The 26,754-nt window shown below is 44.2% G+C and overlaps 1 protein-coding gene across 3 annotated transcripts in view; it reads right to left on the bottom strand.

Annotated features, from left to right (window-relative positions):
* Window positions 1-26,754, bottom strand: part of KLHL8 (kelch like family member 8) — a 131,766-nt gene that overhangs the window by 52,862 nt on the left and 52,150 nt on the right. For all 3 annotated transcript variants that reach the window (XM_077476364.1, XM_077476363.1, XM_077476362.1), the window contains exon 4: window positions 7,897-8,083. In XM_077476364.1, the coding sequence (XP_077332490.1) occupies window positions 7,897-8,083 (187 nt within the window). The remainder of the gene's footprint in view (window positions 1-7,896; window positions 8,084-26,754) is intronic.

The raw sequence follows: 26,754 nt of genomic DNA, 5'->3' as shown, positions 1-26,754 counted from the left end.
AGTCATCCTGCCCCTCATTTAACCATTCTGTCGGTTACCAATCTGGAGAGCTATTGGAAAGATCATAGGAACATGCCCACTTGGACAGAGTTCCTGCAGACTGCTCATCTTTGAGTCTGCAAGAACTTTGTCAAAGTGGAACTGGTCTAAGTGGGTGATATTTGATATCAATTTGTGAGCCCCCTTTGGATCATACCACTCGTTCATTGGCTGCATATCGCTCCCTGTGTTTGACGCCATCTGAGCTGCTGCCCCGGATTCCTGTGGATAAAAGCCCCGGCTGGGTGTATAGCCACAAGTCCCTTGTTGCTTGCCTTTTGGTAAGCGTGCAATTTATTTGGTGTTTGGCACATATTGGTGGTGGAAGATTGCACAGATTTCTCTTAATTTCAATCAATGCAATTTGTTTGTTCAGCATTATGTAATTTATGGACACCATCTGACACATTTTACCGAACGCTCATTGTTGGGACTTTGTATTACACCTTTTGGGACTTTTTTTTGAATACTTTTGGCACCCACTGCATTTTTTTGTCACATATGTGTTTATATGTTTATTTACTATTGGGTTTCAATTTAGCACTGGTTTACCACTGGTTTTGTTTCACCGTTAGCACAGTTATTTCTTTATGGTATATGTGTGTATCTAACATTATTAACTGCTGCTTCATTCTAGTTAAGTTTGTGTTTGAGCGTGGTATTTTCTATTTTTTCTATTTCTAGCATATACCTATTAATCTGAGCGATCTTGAAGTTTGTAAACTTACCTTGAGAAGATCACCACACATTTCTTTGAATTCTGTGACATGTATTCACTAGGTTCCCTGTGAGTAGGCACTGCTGTGTCACACACTTCACAAAGCCTGCCTTCTGAATTAGAGGTGCTGAGAGGAGGGTTTTCAAGAAGGAAGAGTCAGTACAAGCAGGCAATAAGGTACCACGTAATATGTAGTCCTTGGAAAATTAACGTAATCAGCAGAGGCGAAGGTGCAATACATGCAGGAAATTCAGGAAGTTATGGAAAGGGATGGCCTGGACTCAGGCAGCACTTGCAACATGAAAGAAGATTCTCCAAGTGAGCTTGTACTGCGATGTCAAATATAACTATTGCTTGTATTGTCATTACCATATGAAGTTATAAAATAAAAGTGCATGTGCTGACCTTCGATATCCTTCAAATTAAACTTATGCAAATACAGTGCTAAAAGATCAAGGATAGCTCACAATTTAATTATATAATTTGACAATAGCTGTAGCAAAAAAAAATAAACACACACACACACGCGCTTCTATGGTAGGGGCATAACCGAAAAATGTCTGACCGGAGTGTTCTGGTGGGGGGCCACCCCCCTGCTAGAACACAACAGAACAGCAGGGGAGATTGCTGTACTAACTTCAGATTATTAGTACACCGCCTTTGATGTAAGCTGTCAGTTTTCTTTTGTTTCCGCTGCTTGGTTGAATGGAAAAGAAAAAAAAAAAAAACTAGCAGTGTGTACAAGATTACAGAGTCTCAGGGCTGCAACTAACGATTTTATTTTATTTTTGAAAATAAAATAGAAGATTTATTCTTAAAAGGGATTGTAAAGATTCGTGTTTTTTCACCTTAATGCATCCTATGCATTAACGACTTCCCGACCGGTGCACGCCTATGTACATCGGCAGAATTGCACGGGCAGGCATATTGGCATACAGGTACGTCCAGTTTTAAATGCCGCCCTGCCATCGCGAGCGCGCCGGCGGTGGCACGCCCGCGTGGCGGTCGGGACCCCCGTGAGTCCAGTCTGTTGTAAACAGCATCTCCCCGTTCTGCCTAGCAACATGTGACGCTGATCTCTGCTCCGTGTGATTGGAGCAGAGATCAGTGTTCACTAAAACAAAGCCCAGCCCCCCACAGTTAGTAACACGCCCCTAGGAACACTTAACCCCTACACTGCCACCCACTGGTTAACCCCTTCACTGCCAGTGTCATTTACACAGGAATCACTGCATTTGTATAGAAGTGATTGCTGTATAAATGACAATGTGTCAAAAATGTCCGATGTGTCCGCCATAATGGCGCAGTCACAATAAAAAAATAAAAAATAAATAAATCGCTGATCGCCGCCATTACTAGTAAAAAAAAAAAAAATTATTAATGAAAATGCCATAAAACTATCCCCTATTTTGTAAACGCTATAACTTTTGCGCAAACCAATAATCGCTTATTGCGATTTTTTTTAACCAAACATATGTAAAAAAATACGTATCGGCCTAAAGGGAGGGAAAAAAATGTTTTTTTATATATTTTTGGGGGATCTTTATTATAACAAAAAGTAAAAAAATAAACTGTCGCTCTATTTTTGTTTATAGCGCAAAAATTAAAAAACGCAGAGGTGATCAAATACCACCAAAAGAATCTCTATTTGTGGGAAAAAAGGACATCAATTTTGTTTGGGAGCCACGTTGCACGACCGCGCAATTGTCAGTTAAAGCGACGCAGTGCCAAATCGCAAAAAGTGGTCTGGTCTTAAGCCAGCAAAATGGTCCGGTCTGAAAGTGGTGAAAAAACACTGCACTGCTGTCAATCACATCTAATGATGTGGCCGCCTGGGGGGGCGGGACCGAGTCATACACTCTGTGTCTAAGGACGCAGCGTGTATGACAGGGAGTGTGTCCGCAAGCTAACTCTGGGAAGCTCTAGCCTGAGGGGGGTTAGCTATTGCGGGGATGAGCAGAAATAGCCACCGAGGGACCCCAGAACAGGAGGATCTGGGCCACTCTGTGCAAAACGAACTGCATAGTGGAGGCAAGTACATCATGTTTGTTATAATAAAAAACAAACACAACCTCTTTAAATATCTATATGCAGTTGTAAATATAAATAACCAAACTATATGGTTAGGGAGCAAAATCTCTAATCCACTCTGAGAAGAGCAAACAGAAGAGATATATACCGTACATACTATTAGGAGGTTGAATCTGGTAAAAATCAGACTCAGATAAAATTTATTTAAAGAAAAAAATTTAAATAATATAATTAAAAGACTGATTTTCAGACAAAACTAATATATTATATGCTGGCCATACAAAAACAACGTCTGTCTTCAAAAAAATTTAATTTTAAGAATGTTCGTTCAATTTTCTAATCAGTAGTGCAGTCAAATTAACATTTTTTTTCAACCACGGTCATGGGAAAATTTGAAGGAGCAGAACAGAAAACTTCTTGGTCAAAGGAATTTTCAGACAATGTATGTGGTTTTCGTTCAGAAATTAAATTCATTTTTAAACTGAATGTTAAAAGCAAGTGAAATTTCCAAACTACATTCATTCAGCATGCATACAAAGATTTGTTTGTATGAATATTCTCGTCCAAAAATCGATACATGTATGGCCAGCATAAGGCTCGGTTCACACCTATGCAGTTTGTTTTTGATCCGTTTCTACAGTGCTTCTTTTGGGCGAATTTGTTGTTGGGCAGATTAAAAAATGCAAATCGTTGCAAAAAACGCACAACATGCTTTTCTGCAGCTTCTCCATTTGAAGTCTACTGAACCAAAAAAAGTACTGTTTTGCATTGAATAAAGTCCTACACCCTTTCCAAATACGCATTGGCTGAAAGAATAAATGTGAACGTGTCCAATAGGAAACCATGTTAAATGAACTGTAGTGAGTTTCTGCAAAAAGCACCAAAAAAAAAAAAAAAAGCATAGGTGTGAACTAGGGATGAGCTTCGAGTTTGAGTTTGAGTCGAACATTGCCTGTTCAGCGAACAGTGAACAATTTGGGCTGTTCGCAGCAAATTCGAAAAGCCAGAACACCCTGTACAAGTCTATGGGAGAAATCTAAAATTCTAATTTTAAAGGCTAATATGCAAGTTACTGTCCTAAAAAGTGTTTGGGGACCAGGATCAATGCAAAAAAAAGTTTTAAAAACTGCAGTTTTTTCAGGAGCAGTGATTTTAATAATGATTAAAGTGAAACAATAAAAGTGTAATATTCCTTTAAATTTCGTACCTGGGGGGTGTCTATAGTATGCCTGTGAAGGGGCGCATGTTTCCCGTGCTTAGAACTTTCCCTGCACAAAGTGTCATTTCGCAAGGAAAAAAAGTCTTTTAAAGGCCCCTTTCACACATGCGGACAGTATGTCCGTATTTCATCCATCCGTTTGCGGATGAAATACATACACGCATCCCTATGGGATAGCAGGTGTCTGCGGATGCACATCCGCAGACACCCGCTATTGTCCGCCTCCATTATGGTCCGATTCTGCAGACGGAGGAAAATCCTATTTTTCTATCCGTCTGCAGAGCGGATCGGATGAACAAGGACAGACGGTCCGTGCTCGTCCGATCCCCATAGAGGAGAGCTGACAGGGCGGTCCCTGCACAGTTCTCGGAGACCGCCCTGTCCGCCGCCGGCTCAGCGGGGACAACGGAGCGATCCCCACTGAGCGAGCGGATCATCACGGGGCGGATCATTACGGATCCGCCCCGTGTGAAAGGGGAGATCCCCGTGTGAGATCCCCTGTCGCTGGATCAGATCAGCCATCGCTGGACCCCGGAGAGATGATCATCCATCGATGGATAGCAAGAGTGGATTACCACCGCTGGAATCTTTTTATTTATTTATTTTTTTTAAATAAAGGAATTTTTCAAAAGTGTGTTGGTCTTATTTAACCATTTTTACACTTTCTTTGTGAAATGGTAGGGGTACATTAGTACCCCCTTACCATTTCAGACAGGGGGGGGCGGGATCTGGGGGTCCCCTTGTTAAAGGGGGTTTCCAGATTCTGATAAGCCCCCCCCGCCCGCAGACCCCCAACAACCACCGGCCAGGGTTGTGGGGATGAGTCCACATAAACATGGGGACATGGTGCTTTGAGGGGTCACAGACCCCCAAAGCATCCTCCCAATGTTGAGGGCATGTGGCCTGGTACGGTTCAGGAGGGGGGGCGCTCTCTCGTCCCCCCCCTCTTTTCCTGCGGCCTGTCAGGTTGCGTGCTCGGATAAAGGGTCTGGTATGGATATTTAGGGTGACCCCCACGTCAATTTTTTATTTTATTTTTTGACACGGGGATCCCCTTAATATCCATACCAGACCTGAAGGGCCTGGTAATTGAATTTAGGGGAACCCCCACGCTTTTTATTTTTTTTATTTTTTATCAATGAATGAATTGTCGGCTAATACAGAGACACTCATTGAGTGTTCTGTTTTACGGGAGCCGACAATGGAAAGTGATTTTAAAATACTTTGTTTTCCTTGCGAAATGACACTTTGTGTAGGGACAGTTCTAAGCATGGGAAACATGCACCCCTTCACAGGCATACTATAGACACTCCCCAGGTACGAAATTTAAAGGAATATTACACTTTTGTTTCACTTTAATCATTATTAAAAATCACTGCTCCTGAAAAAACGGCCCTTTTTAAAACTTTTTTTTGCATTGATCCATGTCCCCTGGGGCAGGACCCGGGTCCCCAAACACTTTTTAGGACAGTAACTTGCATATTAACCTTTAAAATTATCACTTTAGATTGTGAACGTTCGAGTCCCATAGACTTTAATAGGGTTCTAAAGTTCACACGAAGTTTAGGTCTGTTCGCAGGTTCTGGTGCGAACTGAACAGGGGGGTGTTCGGGTCATTCTTAGTGTGAACCAGGCCTAAAACGTTTAGTAGCAGCAGCAGCATGTTTTTTTTGGGGGTTTTTTTTTTTTTTATCACCCGTCATCATGGGGTTAAAAAATAAATAAAATGAGCCCTTTATAGTAAACAAAAAAGCTTCGACTCGAACTCGAAGCTCATCCCTAGTCACTGGAGTAAAGCTTAAAGAAGGATAAAAAGAATGGCAATAAAATTAAACAATTTGCAGACTGAAAATCTAGAGGCAACCTAAAAGGGTGGTAAAATCTCAAACTTTTTTTTTTTTCTTTTTACTTTCATGCACTCTATGCATGAAGGTAAAAGACCTTCTGTGTGCAGCAGCCCCCAATACTTACCAGAGCCCCATCTCAATCCAGCAATGTGCACAAGAGCAATGGCTCTCCCAGGTATCTTCCTCGACTACCATTACTGTCAATCACAGCCAGTGAGCCAAGGTCATGCTCCATGTGTGAATGGACACGGCAGAGGCTCAGGAGAAAGCGGGTGCCCCCATAGCAAGCTGCATGCTATGGGGCCCCTTGGCAGAAGCCAGGAGAATTGGCAGGGGGGACCCAAGAAGCAGATCGGGGGTGCTTTGTGCAAAACCACTGCACAGAGCAGGTAAGTATGACATGATTTTTGTTTGTTTTTTTTATAAAATAACAATCTGCCTTTAGAGCCGGTTTACACAGGGGCGACTCAGATCCGACTTCAGGTTGCCCCTAGTCACGCTACATGTAAAAATCAATGTAAGTGAATGAGAGCCGTCTTAATGCACATTACTGAAGTCGCTCCGACTTCAGAAAAGGTTCCTGTACTACTTCTATCCAACTTGTAGGTGACTGGTACCCATTGATTTCAATGGAGGTCGCCTCCAAGTCGGATCTCCGTCTATACGGAGGCGACTCTCACAGAATTATCAGCTCTCAAAAAGGGAACTCCACGCCAAATTTATATAAAAAAAAAAATTTGGCGTGTGTTCCCCCTCCGAGAGCATACCAGACCCTTATCCGAGCACGCTACCCGGCTGGCCAGGAAAAGGGGTGGGGACGAGCGAGCGCCCCCCCCCCCCCTCCTGAGCACAACACAACACAGCACAACACAACACAGCACAACACACAAGGGTTAAAATAGTTTATTGCACAGCTCCAGGGCCTTCTTCCGTCTTCGGGGGTCTTCTCGCCAGACTCCTCCGCTATCTTCTGCTAGCTCTTTTACTAGCGAAGGAGCCCGGCTTTCTTCTTCGCTACCGCCCTCTTCTTCCGACTTCAGGAGTCTTGTCCCCCTCTTCGGTTCTTCTTGCCGCGCCACCGCGCCTTCTTCTAGCTCTTTTACAAGCGGTGGCCCGGTCTTCTGTCACCGCTGTCTTCTGTTCTGGAGATGTTGCCTTGTCGCTGTCTCCGCCGCGTGTCCTTTCATTGTGACCGGAGACAGCGACAAGGCAACATCTCCAGAACAGAAGAGCAGAACAGAAGACAGCGGCGACAGAACACCGGCCCGGCAAGAAGAACCGAAGAGGGGGACAAGACCCCCGAAGTTGGAAGAAGAGGGCGGCGAAGAAGAAAGCCGGGCTCCTCCGCTAGTAAAAGAGCTAGCAAAAGAGCAAAAGATAGCGGAGGAGTCCGGCGAGAAGACCCCCGAAGACGGAAGAAGACCCCGGAGCTGTGCAATAAACTATTTTAACCCTTGTGTGTTGCTTTTTTTTTTTTCCACAGGTGAATGGGTAGGGGTACATTGTACCCCATACTCATCCACATAGGGTGGGGGGCCGGGATCCGGGGGCCCCCTTCCCCAAGGCACCCCCCCCATGTTGAGGGCATGCGGCCTGGTACGGCTCGGGGGGGGGGGGTCACTCGCTCGTCCCCCACCTCCTTTCCTGGCCGGCCTGGTACGGTGCATGGATAAGGGTCTGGTATGGATCTAGGGGGGACCCCCATGCCGTTTTTTCGGAGTAGGGGGTTCCCCTTCAAATCCATACCAGACCTAAGGGCCTGGTATGCTCTCGGAGGGGGAACCCACGCCAATTTTTTTTAAATAAATTTGGCGTGGAGTTTCCCCTTGAGAGCTCATTCTCTGAGATTGGCCACGGCAAAAGTCGCCTGGTGTGACTTAAAGTCGTGTTGTAAGTCACCCCAAGTCGTGTCCAAGTTGCCTCCAAAAGTCGTTTTGAAAGTCGTGTTGCTCCTGTGTGAACCGGCTCTTAATATCAATTCAATAAAAATGTCATGCATTAACCTGGGGAAACTTAAAGCATATCAAACACATTCCTCTTACCAGCAGTCTGTTTCCTTGGTGTAGTGCGGATTGTAAATTCGAAATCAGGGACAGACCGGCTGCTTAGGTGCAGGTGATAATTCCTTGCTTCATCCAGCAAATCTCTGCATTTCAAGTCCTTTCTTATTATCTGCTCTTTGGCCACAACAGACATCAAAAATTCAATGGGTAACAATGGCAATCGAACCTGGAGAAAATAAAAATAAAAGTTGATGAATAAAAATTTGCACACAGGATGTCCAGGGTTTACTACATTGTGTAATTTCTAGCCATACAATTGCAAAAACCTAACACCTGAACCAACCAATTTTCATGTATGTATGTATGTATGTATGTATGTATGTATGTATGTATGCATGCATGTAACATATTAGCAAGCATTTGCAGGTGCCTTCTTCCTGTAGTCTACAACACAGGGGTCCCGCTGTGCCTTTACATCTGTACATATACATAGTGCAGGATTACATTTATAGGCACTCACTTGAAAAAAGTTAGTATTTTTCGATCCATAAGAGGCACCTAGGTTTTAGAGGAGGAAAAGAAAAAAAAATATTCTGACCCATACAGAACCCTGGCAAATAAAACGTACATTAGCCAGTGGACTGTTCGTTAGCCAGTGGTATATATTCCTATAATAAAGATACACCAGTGTTTATGTGAGTATAATCTGATGAGCGAGTAATTGGATCTTATAAGGCCATACAGTGTAGATCTATAGCAGGATGTCTCCCATGTTCCTATCACAGACCAGTGTCATAATACAAGCAAATAGATCGAAATGATAAGAAAAGAAGGCAAGAAGCAGTGTAGTTAGACATGCCTCTATTCATCTAAGCACGCAGCATGGTCTCCACATAAAAACTTGAGTATATATTTCAGCATTATAAACACACACACACACACACACACACACACACACACACACACACCTTGACGCTCTTGTCCCCCCTCATTATTTTGATTGACACCCAGGCAGCTACTTCTCCATCTCAATACCCATCCCACTCATTCTGGCACTGGCCCCACTTCCAAAGAATTACCGCTCTAAGGTAATGACTTCTCCCAAAACAGCTGTCTCCACAATCCCACAGGGTGCTGGCTCTGTTTGCAACAGGAACTGAAGTATCCAGCTACATCTTTTCTACTGGCCCCACTTCCCTCTGCCCCCATTGGCTTGCAGCAGCCCAGGAGGAAGATGCCCCCAGAAACGACATGGGGATGGGCACGATTAGTGACAGCAGACTCTCACTAACCCCACGTTGGGCTAGTGGCGACGCAATTAGAGGCAATGTGGCATTGCCTCTGCATGGCCGGCTTCTGGTTAGCTGGAGTGAGTGAGGGCGGCCCGAGCCAGTTGTGTCTACCGCGTGTGTGTGTACAGAGTGAGCGGCGACGGGGCGGGTGTGTTTGGTGGGGGAGTAGGACTGGTCAATATTCGCTTCATCTGACGCACAGACATCCCCTCCCCCCCCCACATTTTTTAGGGCGGAAAAAAAGTTCGTCCCATGGAGCAAAAAATACAGAATACCTACAGCTAAAATGTGGCTATAGATAATAGTATCCAATTAGGGAGACTGTCCTACATTTACTGTCTAAGCTATTCAACAAGATAGCATCCGCCCCCCCCAAATAAGGGAAATCCTCTCAGACCGCTGTCACCAAAACAAGTGTTCCCATTTCTCCATGGTTTTTCCAGCAACAACTCAATATGCACGATTTTCCACAAATTTTCAGTTCCATCTTCAAATGGTCACCAGGACAATTAGAGAGGTACATCACCCAAACGGAGTTACAGACCACAATAAAAGCCTGAAAGTCTTACACGTCCCTGTCAAAAAATGTAAGAAAAAAAATAAAATAAATTATATATATATATATATATATATATATATATATATATATATATATATATATATATATATATATATATATATATATATATATATATATAATGTTATTATTATTATTTTTTTTATATATTTTGCCCATTTTTTTCCAGTGCCTTCATCTGTGCCAAGTACTTACTGAGAGATCTCATGAAATCAAATCTTCTGAGAAAATATAAGGTTGCTTGCGCCTCCGTAGTGAGATTTTGATGGTCACCTTCCCAAAGTTCTCGTCTAGTTTGGATTTCCCTGAAAAATTACAGCTTTAACCACTTCAGCCCCACTAGGTTTTACCGGCTTCCTGACCAGGCCATTTTTTGCGATACAGCGCTGGGTTGGTTTAACTAACAGTTTTTTTCCCCACAAAAATAGGAGCCTTCTTTTGGTGCCATTTGTTTTATTTTTATTTTTTGCACTATTAAAAAAAAAAAAAAAAAAAAAAAAAAAACAATATTCCTTACTTTCTGCTATAAAACAGTCGCAAAAAATAAAAAATAAAAAAATAAAAAAAAATAAACACACACATTTCTTCATCAGTTTCGGTCAATATGTATTCCGCTACATATTTTTGGTAAATAAGTGTTTGGTTGGTGCAAAAGTCATCATGTCTACAAAGCTATGGGTTCGATGGATGGCTTTTTTATTTTTAAACTAGTAATGGCAGGGAATCGGAAATTTTTAGTGGGACTGCGACATTGTGGTGGACAAATCTGACCCTAAGTGACAGTTTTTGGGGACCAGTGTCACCAATACAGTGCTTTTAAAAAAATAAAAAATAAATAAAAAAAATGCACTGATCTCTGTATAAATGACCTTGGCGGGGAAGGAGTCAACACTAGGAGGCGATCATGGGGGGTTAAGTGTGTCCTAGGGAGGTTCTTTCTAACTGGGGGGGGGGGGGGGGTGTTGCACTTGAGGAAAACAGATCATGTGAAAAAGATCTCTTTTCTTCACTGACAGATCAGTGGTGTGCTTCGTTTAGATAGGCACACCGCTGCTCCGTGTCTCTTGTGAACGATTGGCGGTCCAATCACGCATGCTCAGATCAAATTCCTAGACCAAAGCTATTGGCTACTAGCCTGAACGTAGCCCCATCGTAACGAAATAACATCACATTACGAACGATCAGATTTTCCGACAACTTTGTCCAACCGTGTGTATGCAACACCAGTTTCGGACGAAATTTTGTTATCGGAATGTCCATGTGTACAAGGGCTTAGATGCAAGTGTGAACTTTTTGATGGCTTTTAAGGAATAAATGTGTGTTCTTTTGCGGAATTTACTTTACATGAGTACCTGAGAACCATATAAGGTGGAGACATGCAAAAGAGTACTGCTGCATCTGCTGAGCATATTACTGATCATCCATTTAAAAGACCAAAAGGGGCTAAGGTTTAACATATTTTTTTTTTTTATTACTATTGTCTGGCGAGTGCATATTGTGTAAGGTGGTGGTGAATCACAGAGCACGAGGTGTTTTGGATAGTACATTAATATCCGTTTGGAAAGTGGGACTATTACATGAATGATCCAAAGTGGAACTTTTATCATTTCAAATATTTTTATAATATCTATGTATGCAGGTATGCAGTGGGGTTGTTACTTTAACCTCTTCAGCCCCGGAAGATTTTACCCCCTTCCTGACCAGAACACTTTATAGTTTGGCACTGCGTCGCTTTAACTGACAACTGAGCGATCATGCAATGGTGTACTCAAATATATATATATATATATATATATATATATATATATATATATATATATATATATATATATATATATATAAATAAAATAAAAAAGCATGCATTTTGGAGAAAAAAAAAAATTGTTTTGCTATAATAAATATCCCCAAAAATGTTTTTGAAAACAAAATTTCTTCCTCAGTTTATAAAATTGTTCTACATATTTTTGGGAAAAAAAAGAAAAAAAAAAATATATATATATATATATATATATATATATATATATATATATATATATATATATATATATATATATACACATATACATATACACACACACACACACACACACACATATACACACACGCATATACAGTGCCTTGCGAAAGTATTCGACCCCCTTGAACTTTTCAACCTTTTGCCACATTTCAGGCTTCAAACATAAAAAATTAAAATTTTATATCTTTGTGAAGAATCACAAACAATTGTGAAGTGGAACGAAATCTATTGGATAATTTAATCTTTTTTAGGAAATAAAAAACTGAAAAGTGGTGCGTGCAAAATTATTCGCCCCCTTTACTTTTAGTGCAGCAAACTCACTCCAGAAGTTCAGCGAGGATCTCTGAATGATCCAATGTTGTCCTAAATGACTGATGGTGATAAATAGAATCCACCTGTGTGTAATCAAGTCTGTATAAATGCACCTGCTCTGTGATAGTCTCAGGCTTCTGTTGAAAGCGCAGAGAGCATCATGAAGACCAAGGAACACACCAGGCAGGTCCGTAATACTGTTGTTGAGAAGTTTAAAGCTGGATTTGGATACAAAACGATTTCCCAAGCTTTAAACATCCCAAGGAGCACTGTGAAAGCGATCATTTTCAAATGGGAGTATCAGACCACTGCAAATCTACCAAGACCTGGCCGTCCCTCTAAACTTTCAGGAGAAGACTGATCAGAGATTCAGCCAAGAGGCCCATGATCACTCTGGATGAACTGCAGAGAACTACAGCTGAGGTGGGAGAGTCTGTCCATAGGACAACAATCAGTCGTACACTGCACAAATCTGGCCTTTATGGAAGAGTGGCAAGAAGAAAGCCATTTCTCAAAGATATCCATAAAAAGTCTTGTCTAAAGTTTGCCACAAGCCACCTGGGAGACACACCAAACATGTGGAAGAAGGTGCTCTGGTCAGATGAAACCAAAATCGAACTTTTTGCCCACAATGCAAAACGATATGTTTGGCGTAAAAGCAACACAGCTCATCACCCTCAACACACCATCCCCACTGTCAAACATGGTGGTGGCAGCATCATGGTTTGGGCCTGCTTTTCTTCAGCAGGGACAGGGAAGATGGTTAAAATTGAGGGGAAGATGGATGCAGCCAAATACAGGACCATTCTGGATGAAAACCTATTGGAGTCTGCAAAAGACCTGAAACTGGGACGGAGATTTATCTTCCAACAAGACAATGATCCCAAACATACAGGAAAATCTACAAAGGAATGGTTCACAAATAAAACGTATCCAGGTGTTAGAATGGCCAAGTCAAAGTCCAGACCTGAATCCAATCGAAAATCTGTGGAAAGAGCGGGAAAACTGCTGTTCTCCATCCAACCTCACTGAGCTCGAGCTGTTTTGCAAATTAGAATGGGCAAGAATTTCAGTCTCTCAATGTGCAAAACTGATAGAGACATACCCCAAGCGACTTGCAGCTGTAATCGCAGCAAAAGGTGGCTCTAAAAAGTATTAACGCAAGGGGGCCGAATAATTTTTCATGCCCCACATTTCATTTTTTTATTATTTAAAAAAAGTTTCAAAAATCCAATAGATTTCGTTCCACTTCACAATTGTGTCCCACTTCTTGGTGATTCATATCTTTATGTTTGAAGCCTGAAATGTGGCAAAAAGTTGAAAAGTTCAAGGGGGGCGAATACTTTCGCAAGGCACTGTGTGTAGTTATATATATATATATATATATATATATATATATATATATATATATATATATATATATATATATATATATATACACACACACATACACTTATGGCAGATGTATGGCATTTTTATTATTATTGTTTTTTACAAGTAATTTTCAGAGGTACTGCGACAGACAAATTGAAAACTTGACACATTTTTGGAACCATTGACATTTATATAGCGATCAGTGCTATAAATGTTAAGTGTTCTAACTGTATGGAGATAGGACTGACTAGGGGAGGAGATATATCGTTGTTCCTACTTACTAGGAACAAACAATAGGTCTTCTCTCCCCGGGATTTGTGTGTTCACACACACACACACACACACACACACACACACACACTGATCCCCCGCCATGCAGCAGGGACACACGCCCTCTGGCGGGTCTTAAAGATAACCCCATATATGCATGGGATTTTGTGCAGCAATGCCATTGTGCCACAGTATATGTGCGTGAGCCGATAGGGAACCGGTTAAATACATTGTTGGATATTTTTTGACATATATAAAGTGGAGTTATAATTAAAAGGGTTAGCGCAGCTGCCCATATTTACATATTCCTATACTATTTCCACTACTCTTAGTGGTATATTGTATCTGCAGCACACCCCATGTTGATACATTTTCTGAATTTGGGTTTTCACGTTTTTGTTTTGCGCCAGTGGCACAAATCACAAAATATATTCTTTTCAGTAAATTTCTGTATTAAAAATCTTTATTGCGCTCAAGTTATAGTCTAAATTTTCTGAGATACTGAATTATGAGTTTTCACTAGCTGTAAGCCATAATCATTAAAATTAAAAGTAAGAAATGCTTGAAATATGTCACCCTGTGTAACATATCTATATAAACTGTACGAGTTTCACTTTTTGAATTGATTTACTGAAATATAAAAATCCTATTATCATCAAAAAGTTATTTTAACAGCTTACCTGTAAAATCCTTTTCTTGGAGTACATCACGGGACACAGAGCACCATAGTAATCACTATGTAAGTATATAGATACCTTCAGGTGATGGACACTGGTATACCAAATACAGGAAGTTCACTCCCTAAATTTGTAGCAAAGAAATATACCCAAAATCCAGAAAGAGAGGAGGGACCTCTGTGTCCCGTGATGTACTCCAAGAAAAAGGATTTTACAGGTAAGCCGTTATAAAAATCCTATTTTCTTTATTGTACATCACGGGACACAGAGCACCATAGTAATCACTATGTGGGATGTCCCATAGCAATGCTATTTGAGGGGAGGGAGACACAACCTGTAGGGCACCCTCAGACTTGAGGGCCTATACTGCTGCCTGCAGCACACTGCGCTCAAAGGCAATATCCTCATGCCTTCTTACAGCCACATGATAAAACTTGGTGAATGTATGTACTGAAGACCAAGTTGCAGCCTTACAGATCTGAGCCATGGAGGCCTGGTAATGCACTGCCCACGAAGCCCCAACTGCCCTGGTAGAGTGCGCTTTGACTTGAAAAGGTGGAATCTTACCCCTTAAATCATAAGCCTGAATTATAACTTGCTGAATCTACTTAGCAACAGTGGATTTTGACGCTGCCTGTCCTTTCTAAGGACCTTCTGGCAGTATAATAAGACATCAGTCTTCCGGATCTGAGCAGTCCTCTTTAAATAAACTTTGACCACTCTCATCACATCAAGACAATGTAGTGACTTCTCTTCCCTGGAACATGGTTTTGGAAAAAACAATGGCAGGACAATATCTTGGTTCAGGTGAAAACCTGAGACCACTTTTTGCATACACTCTGGACAAGGTTACAACACCACTCTGTCCTCGTGAATCATCAAGCATGGCTCTTTACAAGAAAGAGCAGCCAATTCCGAAACCCTCCTTTCTGAGGATATAGCAACCAAGAACACTAACTTCCTTGTCAGAAGGACTAAGGGATTATGCTGTATCGGTTCAAATGGCTATATTTGTAACACTGACAAAACTAAGTTCAAGTCCCAAGGGTTCTCAAAGATGATCTAACTGGTGGATTAAGCCGCATCAAACCTTGCATAAAACCCCCCGGACTAAAGAATGTCAAGCAAGTGGTCTTTGAAATAAGACCAATAAAGCTGAGACTTGGCCCTTAATAGTACTCAAAACCAACTTCATTTCTATCCCTAATTTTAGAAATTAAAGAATTCTGCCTATGATATACCTCTGAGGGTGCCAACCTTTGGATTCACACCAGGAAATATAAGCCCTCCAGACTCTATAAATATATAGTTCTGGAAGCTGGCATCCTTGCATTAATCAAGATAGAGATAACCGACTCGGAAAGCCCGCGTTTCTTCAGAATGTGGGTTTCAATAGCCAAGCCATTAAATTTAAAGGTAGGATGGCATATCAGAATTACTGGCTCTCTTGCCAACTTGATCCTTCAAAGAAGCCGTGGCAACTGAATAGGGGGAAATGCATAAATCAGTGAGAACTGGTCCCATGGGGTCACCAATGCATCTGTTCCACAAGCAAGTGGATCCCTCATCCTGGACACAAAGTTGACCAACTTCGTGTTGAACCTGAACGCCAGAAGATCTACATCCGGAGTCCCCCATTTCTGGCAAACAGCCCAAAAAATGTTGGTTTGAAGAGACCATTCCCCTGGGAGCAACTGCTGGTGACTAAAGTAATCCACCTGCCAATTCTCTACTCCCAGAATGAAAACTGCTGATAGGCATGGAACATTCCTTTCTGCCCAAGTTGGGATATGGTTCACCTCCCTATGTGCTGCGAGACTCCTGGTGCCCCCTTGGCGATTGGTGTAAGCCACAGCTGTGGCATTGTCAGATTGGATCCTGACAGGACAACCCCGTAACCTGAATAGATCTCTAGGATGTTGATGGGCAAGGTCCTTTCGGTTCTTGACCACTGTCCTTGGACAGTTGAATTTTCTAACACTGCTCCCCAGCCTGAAAGGCTGGCGTCGTTCGTTACCACCTTACAGATAACTGGTCTGAAGGATTTTCCTTTCATTTTGTTCCAAGCAGACAGGATACTGTTTTGCAACAGTCTCAAATGGAACTGGGCATAGGGAACCGCTTTAAAATGAAGCCACCATCTTTCCTAACCACCTTATGCAAAGGCAAATGGAGAGATCTCCTTTCGACCTGACCATCTGCACCAGCTCTCTTATGGAGTTGATCTTTGCCTGAGGCAACAACACCTTTTCCTGAGCTGTGTGTATGATCAGACCCAAGTATCCCAGGCTTTTTTTTTTTCTTTAAAAGGTTATATTGTATGTTTTAAACAACATACAGGGTAAAAATGCAAAAAACAGTGTTTAAGAATAGCATTCAATAGTCAACATGTCATGTGGCTGTACAGTTAAGTACACATTTAACATTTCTTGAGGAGAACAAATCATGTAGAATAAGAGGCCTACGGAAGTAAACATACTAAATGGTATATAGATGATAAGTCATTACCTCTGAGATAGCCTGGATGTTTACAGCTGCCTTGTTGCTAAGGACTGAAATAGATTTTATTCTCCCTTTTGATGAATCGTCTATTTGAAAGTCTACCGAGACTAACGAGGATACTGGACAATAATAGCTAGACTAGATATAATCATTTTGTGAGTCTCGGCGATATCAGCGTTAGCTGTTCCGTTCCTCTTTCTGCTCAACTGCTATTTTACATTAAAGATCTTGTAAGATAAAGTGGAAAGATATAAGGAAGGAGATGAATAGGGATACAGGAGGTAACAAGAAAGAGAAAGGGGTAAAGGGAAGAGGAAAAGGGGAGGGGGGGCGGGGTGACGTAGTGACAAGCTACCAGACAGAAAGGGGGTGAGGGGTCCCACCAGCTACCCTCTTCATCTACATTCAGCATAGTATTATACTGGACCAGAGCTACCAGCTACTCCAAGCCTGCCAGATATGATGATGAAGCAAGTGGCGCACTGTCTTTAGACCGAGGGTCAATCACAGTGACAGTGCCTCTAAGCCAAGGGTCAGTCGCCACCCTGTATCAATGCTTGATACTGCTGTGATTTTTTGAAAGTGAGCCATGCCTCCCAGATGGCTAAAAAGCTAGCTATTCTATCCTATGAAATGTGTATCAGCTCCTCCATTGTCTCTATACGCTTAATATGCTGTACCCAACTTTTGGTTGAGGGGGGTGGTTGGATCTCCACTGTACCGGAATACACAGGCTAGCAGTATTGATCATATGCAAGGTTACCGACTTAAAACATTTCTTTTGGGGGATTTTAGATAGATGAAGGAGATATTGCACTGGGGAGAATTCCAGAGGTAGTGAATAAATGGTAGTGGTCACCTCATGTACTTTCCTCCAGTATGGCTGAATTAATGTGCATGTCCACCATATATGGAGGAAGGTGCCCGTTTCCTTTTCACATCTCCAACATTGAATGAATGAATGAATAACTTGTAAAGCTCTACAATCCGAACTGAATCGCCTCAAGGCGCTGGATTCGTCCTGTGTGGTCAAGCTTCTTAGCCCTTGTACACATGGTCGGAGATTCCGACGGAATGTGTCCTATCGGAGCGTTTTGTCGGATACAAAATCCGACTGTGTGTGGTCTCCATCGGACTGTTTTCCAACTTGTCCGTAAAATTTTACGTCAAAATGCTCCGATCGGACATACTCCGACGGACAAAGTGCCACGCATGCTCAGAACAAATTCCTAGACCAAAGCTATTGGCTACTAGCCTGAACATAGTCCCGTCGTAACAAAATAACGTCATCACGTTATGTACAATCTGATTTTCCGACAACTTTGTCCGACCGTGTGTATGCAACAGTTTCGCACAAAATCCAACGGATTTGGTTGTCAGAATGTCCGACCGTGTGTACAAGGGCTTAGAAGAGGTGGGTCTCGAGTTTTTTTCCTGAAGGCCAGATGGTTTTCTTCCATGCGGATGTAAGTCGGTAGAGTGTTCCATAGCCGTGGTCCTTGGACTGCGAATCTCCTTTCTCCCTTTGATTTGTAACAGGATTTGGGAATGTGGAGAAGGTTTTGGTTAGATGATCGAAGGCTGCGATTGGGTGTATAGTGTTTTATTTTCTCACGTAGGTATTGAGGAGCGTCTCCATAGATGCATTTGTGGGTGAGGCAGGAGGGTTTTGAATGTGATATAATTCTTTACGGTTAGCCAATGTAGGCTCCTCAGGTTTTTTTTTTTCCCCTTTTATCAGTCTTGCCACCGTATTTTGGATGAGTTGTAAGCGCGCAAGTTGATATTGGGGTGGTCCTATGTAGAGGGAGTTTGCGTAGTCGAGTCGTGAATTAAATGACTGTTCCGACTACCGCTGCTTTGTCCTCTTTTGAAATGAAGGGGATGAGTCTACATAGCAGGCGGAGGAGATGGTGGGATCCGCTGACTACTGATCCTATTTGTGCATCCATTGACATTTCTGAGTCGAAAATGACTCCAAGACTCTTGGCCTTGCTGAGATGGTCTGTCCAAATATAGTGGGTGGTGTCCAAGGGGTCTTGGTTTGCGTGTAGGATAAGAAGCTCTGTTTTCGATTCGTTGAGTTTGAGGTAGCTACTGGTCATCCAGTCGTCTATCAAAGTGAGGCATTTTTCTAGCTGCTGCTGATGGACTTTTTGTCCAGTGATATGAAAGTAGAGTTGTATGTAGTCAGCGTATGAGTGGAAGCAGAGGTCTGATATTCTGATGATTTTGAGGAGTGGGCGGATGTATATGTTGAAGAGCACTGGTGACAAGGGTGATCCTTGAGGGATTGCTCGGGTTTCAGAGGTGAATGCTCCTAGTTTCACTGTCTGAGAACGATTTCCTAAGAAGGATGCGAACCATTGTAGATCTGAATCGGTGACTCCTGCTACTTCTGTGAGGCAGATGAGTAGAGTATTGTGGTCCACTGTATCGAATGCTGCACTGAGGTCCAACAGTACCAGGAGACATGATTCTCCTTCATCTGCTGCTTCAAGGGCGTCATCCCAGATCTTGAGGAGTGCCGTTTCTGTTCCATGGCCTGGGCGGAAGCCTGATCGCAGAGGGTCCAGGAGTTTGTGCGTGTCCAGGTGGCTTTGTAGCTGTTGTACTACCGCTTTCTCCATAATCTCAGAGATGATGTTAAGGCTTCTTATCGGTCTGCGGTGGTTAGGGTCCCGAGGGTCGAGGTTGGGTTTCTTTTTTTTTTTTTTTGTAAAATCTTTTTTATTGAGTTTTTCTTTGGCATACAGAATAGCCCACGCAGGGGCCAAACATTTCCCACACAGGGGCCAACTTCTAAATGTGGCAACAGGCCACAAAAGGCACATCACATAACATACATTCCACTTCTGATGCAGCAACCGTCTGCAACAGAGCAAGTCAACACAAACATAACCTTGTCTATCTACACCCCAATGCGGGGAGAGGGTATTGTAGGAGAATTAGTGCTAAGTAATATAATGATCGGATAAGGTATCATAGGAGCAGTTGGGTCAGCCTATAATCATACTATAACCATAACGAGAAACTATGGGTTATTCACGACATCCGTTGCCGTAGTGTTATCATCCAACCAGCAGTTCCACACCTTCTCAAATTTCTTTGGGCAACCCCTGCTCATGTATGTGGCCCTATAGAGGGGCAACTTAGCGTTCACCAGGTTTTTCCAGAACTTGATAGAGGGGGGAGATGGTTGTTTCCAGGTCATGGTGATGGCCTTGCGTGCATAGTACAACAACAGGGATATGAGTGTTTTCCTAGCCCTGAGGATCGACATTTGCTCCACTAACCCCAGCAAACAATATTTAGGATCATAGGGAATACTAATCTCAGTAGTCTTAACTATCACCAGGAGAACCTCCTTTCAGTAGCATACAATCGCTGGACAAGCCCAGAAAATGTGAATGAAGTCTCCTGGCCGATAAGAGCAGCGCCAGCACTCCGGGGAATGCGTCGGCGACATCTGGTGCAGTCTGTGGGGTGTGTAGTGGGCTCTGTGTACAATTTTGTATTGGACCAATTTGTCCCTGGCTGAAACCAAAGGGGAGAATGGAAAATCCCAAACCTCCCTCCAGTCATCGTCATCCAGCTCCGGTATGTCCACCACCCATCTCCTGCGGAGGGAGGACAGCTCGGGGACGGCAGCAACCAGTAGGGACCCGTAAATCTGAGACATGGGTTTCTCCAGATCTTTTACCCGAAGGATGAGGTTGGGTTTCTTTAGCAGGGGTTTGACGATGCCTTGTTTGAGGGCGTCCGGAACCACAACTTCTTTAAATGACCGATTTATGAGGTGAGTTAAGGTGGGAGCCAAGGATGTCAGAACATTCTTTCAGGAGTTTTGTGGGGATGTCAATTGGTGATGTCCTGGCTTGGAGGTTTGATGTTTTTAGTGGTGTCCGTGGTGATTGGGGGTCAGAGAAAACTTGGGTGGTTGTGGGATGTTCGTGTCGATATCTTCTTTTTGCTTTGGTTGAATGAGGTTGGTTGTTGTTTTTTCTGGTGAATTGTTTTCCGGATGTTGTAGATTTTATTGATGAAAAAAATCTGATAACTCATTAATGAAACTCATTAATGAAATCTTGGGTTTCGTTTGCTGAAAATAGTCGACTGAGCGACTATTTTGAGGAGCTACCGAGGGCGGTTTAAGGCCGATGAGATGGTATTCGAGAAATAATCTTTTTTTAGCTTTGAAGATTGCTTTGTGATATTTCTCCGTGAGTCCTTTATAGTTTGTGTGGTTTTCCTTGGTAGGATTTCGTCTCCACGCTCTTTTAGCTCTTCTGCGTTCTTGCTTGAGTAGAATGAGAGTGGCATTAAACCATCCCAAGTTTTTTCTCCGGATGAGTGTTCTGCGTTTCGGAGCCACTGAGTCTGCTGTTTGTAGTAATGCCATGTTTAAGGAGTTGAGTTTTAGTTCCGTCGAGCGGTGATCTGGTCCAATGAGTAGTTGTTGCAAGTTTCCATTTTTGGAGGGTGGTGTTAGTGGAGATTTTAAATTTGAAGGCGTGGTGGTTCGTCCATGGTAGTGTTATGTTGTGGAGTATGTTGATGTCCATATATTTTGTTTGAAGATGAGGTCCAGGGTGTGACCTGAGCCATGTGTGGGAGTCTATCAGTTGCTGGAGGCCCAGTTCTTGCAGTTGGTTGGTGCAGGCGGTCGCAATAGGGTCTTGGGTAGCGTTTGCCCAGAGGTTAAAGTCCCCAAGTACCAGAACGTTTTTGGTTTTCAGGGTGTGTATTGAAATGAATTCAGTGAGGAGTGTAAGGAGATTAGCCTTTGGTCCTGGTGGCCTGTAGCACAGAAGTATATGAATGGTGTCTTGGGGTGTTGATTGAAGATGTTGAGTCAGTGTCTCCATGAAAGGCACCGAGTTCTGTAAAATTGGTTTGGTGAGCACAAGGTGAGATTTAAAAATCACTGCTAGGCCTCTGGCTTTTTTCCCTTTCCTATGCTCAGTTAGGATCCTGTAGTTCTCAGGCACCAATTCGGTTGGATGGTGTTGCAGTCGGGTGTTAGCCAGCTTTCCGTGATGAAGAGGCAATCTATGTTGTTTTGGGTGATGAAATCGTGTACTTCCAGTCTGTGTTTGACTGCAGACCTTGTCAATGACCTTGATCATGGCGCATGCCAATTGTTGTGGTTGAGTTGGTATCTTCCTGTGTTTGATGGTTGATTGTAGGTCGGTCTTTAGTAGTTGTTCTTTTTGTAGGATTTTTTGAATGGAGGCTGGATGATCTTAGGGTTTCCTATGTGGAAGGAGTTTGTGTAGTCGAGCCGTGAATTACTGATTGTTCCAGCTACCTCTGCTTGTAGCAAAGGTCCTGGACCTGAAGAATACTGCTGGTGACAGCTGTGGTGTGTAGTGGCGCTGACGATGGTGCGACAGGTTCCAGTAGCAGTGATGGGGGGGGGGGCGCGTGGGGCCTGCTGACCTACCGCTCTCCTGTTGATCCAGAGGAAGGCAAAAAAAAAAGCCTAGTGGTGCCAGTCAATTGCTCCAGCGGGGGAAAAAATTCCTTGCTGACCCCCGGGGGTGGCAGTTGGCCACAGGACCCTGGATGAACCGGCAGGGGGGGGGGGGGGTTGGGGACCCGGGAGCTTACCTGATCAGAGAAGAGGAGAGGCGATGAGATGGGGGCTGAGGAAAGGAGAAGAGTGTGCTGGGGGGCTAAGCCACTACTTACCAGTGATGCGGCGGCGCCTGGGTGGAGCAAGAAGGACGACGGGGTAGGGCTGAGTATGGTAGTCCTGGCTTGCTGTGTCACCTGGTGCCTCTGAGGTGTGGTCTGGTTGCTAAGGCAGCAGTGTTCTGAGCTGGGAAGGGCAGGCCGGCCTGCTGAATAGAGGTGGGGGTGAGCTGGAGCTCAGCCGCAGCCGAGGTCTTCCTCGTCTAGCTAGCTAGCTAGAGCAGAGGTGGCCATCGGTGGCTGTGGATGGTGCCCACACATGGGCTTGGGTCAGGAATGGGACCAGATCTCGGTACAACCTGCTAGGGGGTACAGGCGGTATGCTCCGGGTGCCCGTGAAGTCCTGTGGTCGTGCCTGGGTGGACCAAGATGGTCGCCGGGCTAGGCCGGAGTGATGGTCTTGGGTTCCCGGTGCTGCTCCGGTCCCGTTCAAGGATGCAGGGTACGGTCCCCTAGGTGTGGGTGCCTCGGCCTGCCAAAGGAGGCTGGTGGAGGAGGTGAAGCTGCGGACCGGCAATTGGCCGAAGCTAGGCCCGAGCCGCGGAGTGTCTTGTGAGCCTCCCCACAAGGCTGTCGGCGGCAGGCACGCTAGGTGAGTGGGGCCCAGGGGGGTCCCGTTATTGTTCTTCGACGCTAGGGAGGGGGGTCCCAGTTAAATGCAGCTGCTGTTGCTGGGGGGAGGGGTCCTGGATGGCTGGGTCCTGGATGGCTAGGATGCCTGGTTGGTCGGCGCTACTCAACGGAGCTTCTGACAACACGTCCTTCACTTCCTGTCCTTACATTGATCTGATACGGGCCGAAAATATTCTATGAAGCAGTCTGGGGTTTTATACGTACTCCAGCCTTTTTAAGGAAGACTTCTCTAGGTTGAGAACCCAACCTAGACTTTCCAAGTAACTGATTGTAATGAGAACGCTTTGCTCCAAACGAGCCACTGACTGGTCTATTAGCAATAGATCATCTAGGTACGCTAATGCCCCATAAACACGATCAGATTTTCTGCTGATTATAGGGACATGCAGATATGCATCCCTGATGTCGAGAACACCAGAAGTTCTCCTTGTAGGATAGAAACCACTGACCTGATAGACTCAATGCGAAAAGAGCGGATTTTCAGGAATGGATTTAGATTCTTTAGATCTGGAATGGGTCTGATGTCTACATTCGGTTTTGGTACTGTAAAGAGGTTTGAATAAAACCCCAAAACGTGCTCTTCTGTGGGGATTTGTATGATCACCCCGAGCCAGTAATCGGTCTAGTGCCCGAAACAAAGATTGCCTTTTCCCAGGATCTTTGGGAACGTTTGACCTCAGAAAACGAGATGGTGGAAAGTCCTGAAATTCTAGTTTGTATCCTAGAGACACTGTGGAGATGACCCATATGTTCTGAATTTCCTCTTGCCAGACTTCTGATTATTGCAGAAGTCTTCCCCCCCCACTCTAGCGAGGGGGGGGAGCGCCCCTTCATGATGAGGCTTTAGAATTGTGGTTTTGCAGGTTTCCGCCCCCAGGACTTGTTGAATCTGATGGCTGAGGCTGTCGCCACTGCCTAGAGGCGGATGCCCCTAGCGCAGGAGAGAGAGTCAGTTTAAATGAATGGCGTTTATTCCTTCTCCTAACTGGCAAAATAGTACTTTTCCCACTTGAAATCGTTTGGATGTATTTATCCAAATCATCCCCAAATAGCCGATTCCCCATGAAAAGGAAAACCAGTCAGGAGCTTTTTGCATGGTGCTTTAGCTGCCTAGTTTAACCACAGGATTCTACGCATGTGTACGTGCACAAGCACAAGGTGGGACGCCTGGTGAATAGAATCTTTAATGGAGTCTATGGCAAAACATAATGCTCTTGATAGTTCAACCAAATCCCGGGCTTGCTGTACAGGAACCTCTAAGGCTGGATTTACACCTATGCATTTTTAGTGCTTTTTGCATTTTGCAGATTTGCACTACACTGTAGTGAAATCTGCAAAATGAGAAAAAAAAACACAAAAAATGCATAGGTGTGAATCCAGCCTAAGGGCACGTCTAAACTGGTCCTTTAACCACTTGCTTACTGGGCACTTAAACCCCCCTCAGTCCCAGACCAATTTTCAGCTTTCAGCGCTGATGCACTTTGAGTGACAATTACGCGGTCATACAACACTGTACCCAAATGAAATTTTTATCATTTTTTTCCCACAAATAGAGCTTTCTTTTGGTGGTATTTAGTTACAGCTCGGAGTTTTATTTTTTGCTAAACAAACAAAAAAAGATGCAAAAAAAAAAAAATCATGTTTTAATAGTTTGTTATAAAATTTTGCAAACGGGTCATTTTTCTCCTTCATTGAAGTGCGCTGATTAGGCGGCACTGATGGGCTGCATTGGTGGGCACTGATGGGCTGCATTGGTGGGCACTGATGGGCTGCATTGGTGGGCACTGATGGGCTGCATTGGTGGGCACTGATAGGCATAGTTAAGGCGGCACTAATAGGCACAGATAAGGCGGCACCGATGGGCACAGATAAGGCGGCACTGATGGGCAAAGATGGGCACAGATAAGATGGCACGGATGGGTGGCACGGATAAGTGGCACGGATGGGCACTGATAGGTACCACAGATAGATGGGACTGATGGGCACTGATAGGTGGCACTGATAGGTGGCTCTGATAGGTGGCACTGCTGGGCACTGATGGGCGGCACTGGGGTGCAGCACCTTTGAGGCAGATTGGGTGGCACTGTGGGTGGCACTGTGGGGTGGCACTGTGGGCACTGACGGGGGGCACTTTTGCTTTTATTTTACTTCAGGATGGCACTGCGGGAGGCAGGTGGGCACAGGCAGGTGGCAGGTGGTCCCTTGTATTGATGGCCGTGATCGGGACTGATGTCCCGATCACGGCCGCCGGTGATCGGCTTTTTTTTTCTCTCCTCGCGCTGTCAGCGCGAGGAGGAATAATAGCCGATTACCGGCTCCGTTCTATCACATGATCAGCTGTCATTGGCTGACAGCTGATCACGTGATAAGGGGTCGGGATCGACCCCTTACACGGATCGGTGATCAGGCGAGTCTCACGGACTCGCCGATCACAGAGCGCGCCGCGCGCGCCCCTCAGGGGGCGCGCAGGCCGCTCGTAACCGGGACGACGTCAATAGACGTAGTCCCGGAAATGTAGGTCCGCGCTAATGCCGTCATTTGGCAATAGCGCGGATCTGAAGTGGTTAAGGATTGACAGATGCCTATTGCAGCTGAGTAACAGCACCTGCTAAACAAAAAAAGAAATAAATAAAAAGGAAGAGGATTTTAACAGGAATTAAAACCTATTTTCCTGACAGACTCCATGGCAGCCTACGTGTGGGTTTAGTCCCGCCTCCATTACCCTATAGGACGACACTCCCATAAATCTTTGCTCCCTGCCACAGGCCGTGTTCTTTTTTTGTCCTCCTCCATAGGACTTAACATGTGTCTTTTTACCCTAAAGACTTACTTTTTTTTTCTGCGTTACGGACCGGCCGTGCGACTTGGAAGTCGCAAATTTCCAATAAGCTCTAGCTACTAGCGGAATATGGAAAAGGGGCATATGGAAGAGGCGCTGAAGAGGTGTATGCCTGGTCACTGACAGGTGAAACCGCGTTTTAAGTCGTGAACCTTGCTACTAGCAGGTGACTGTTCGCCCCCAACCTCCCCCCCTCTCAGAAGTCCGGCATGTGTGGGGACCTACCTCGGCTGGTGTCCGTCTACTGGAGTGGTGAGCCGTTTTCTTTCCATGGCAGCCTGTATTTGTCTGTTGTCTGCTTTTTTTGTGCAGTGTCCCCCCGTTTTTTCATCTCCCCATACAGCGCCGTGCGGTCTATCTGGCTTGATTGGGTGGCTGGTTTCCGTGCGTTCCAGCCGCCCAGTTACTTCCTCGTTCGTCGCTCGGTCGTTCTGCGCATGCGCGAGACCGGAGCGAGGACGAGGCTTGGTTCGCGCATGCACGATGCGGGCTTCGCGCATGCGCACTAGCGTTTTAGTGACGAAAATCGTGACGTCATTATGGCGGCGAATTTAAAAACGGAAAACAGCTGGTAGTATCCCTGGGATGTTTGTGAAGCCTGCAGCATCATTCCTGAGCTTTGATTCTTCTGTTTTAAGGTATGTGTCTTTATGGGATCAGTTTTTTCTCTGCCTCCTTGCTGTTTTCTGTATTTAAATTAGGCTGTT

Source organism: Lithobates pipiens, unplaced genomic scaffold (assembly GCF_037356315.1).
Source record: "Lithobates pipiens isolate NorthernLeopardFrog02 unplaced genomic scaffold, aLitPip1_a1.2 Scaffold_13, whole genome shotgun sequence".
NCBI classification, from domain to species: Eukaryota; Metazoa; Chordata; class Amphibia; order Anura; family Ranidae; genus Lithobates; species Lithobates pipiens.
The sequence above is the reverse complement of the archived record's forward strand: the minus strand, read 5'-3'. Positions and strand labels throughout refer to the sequence as shown.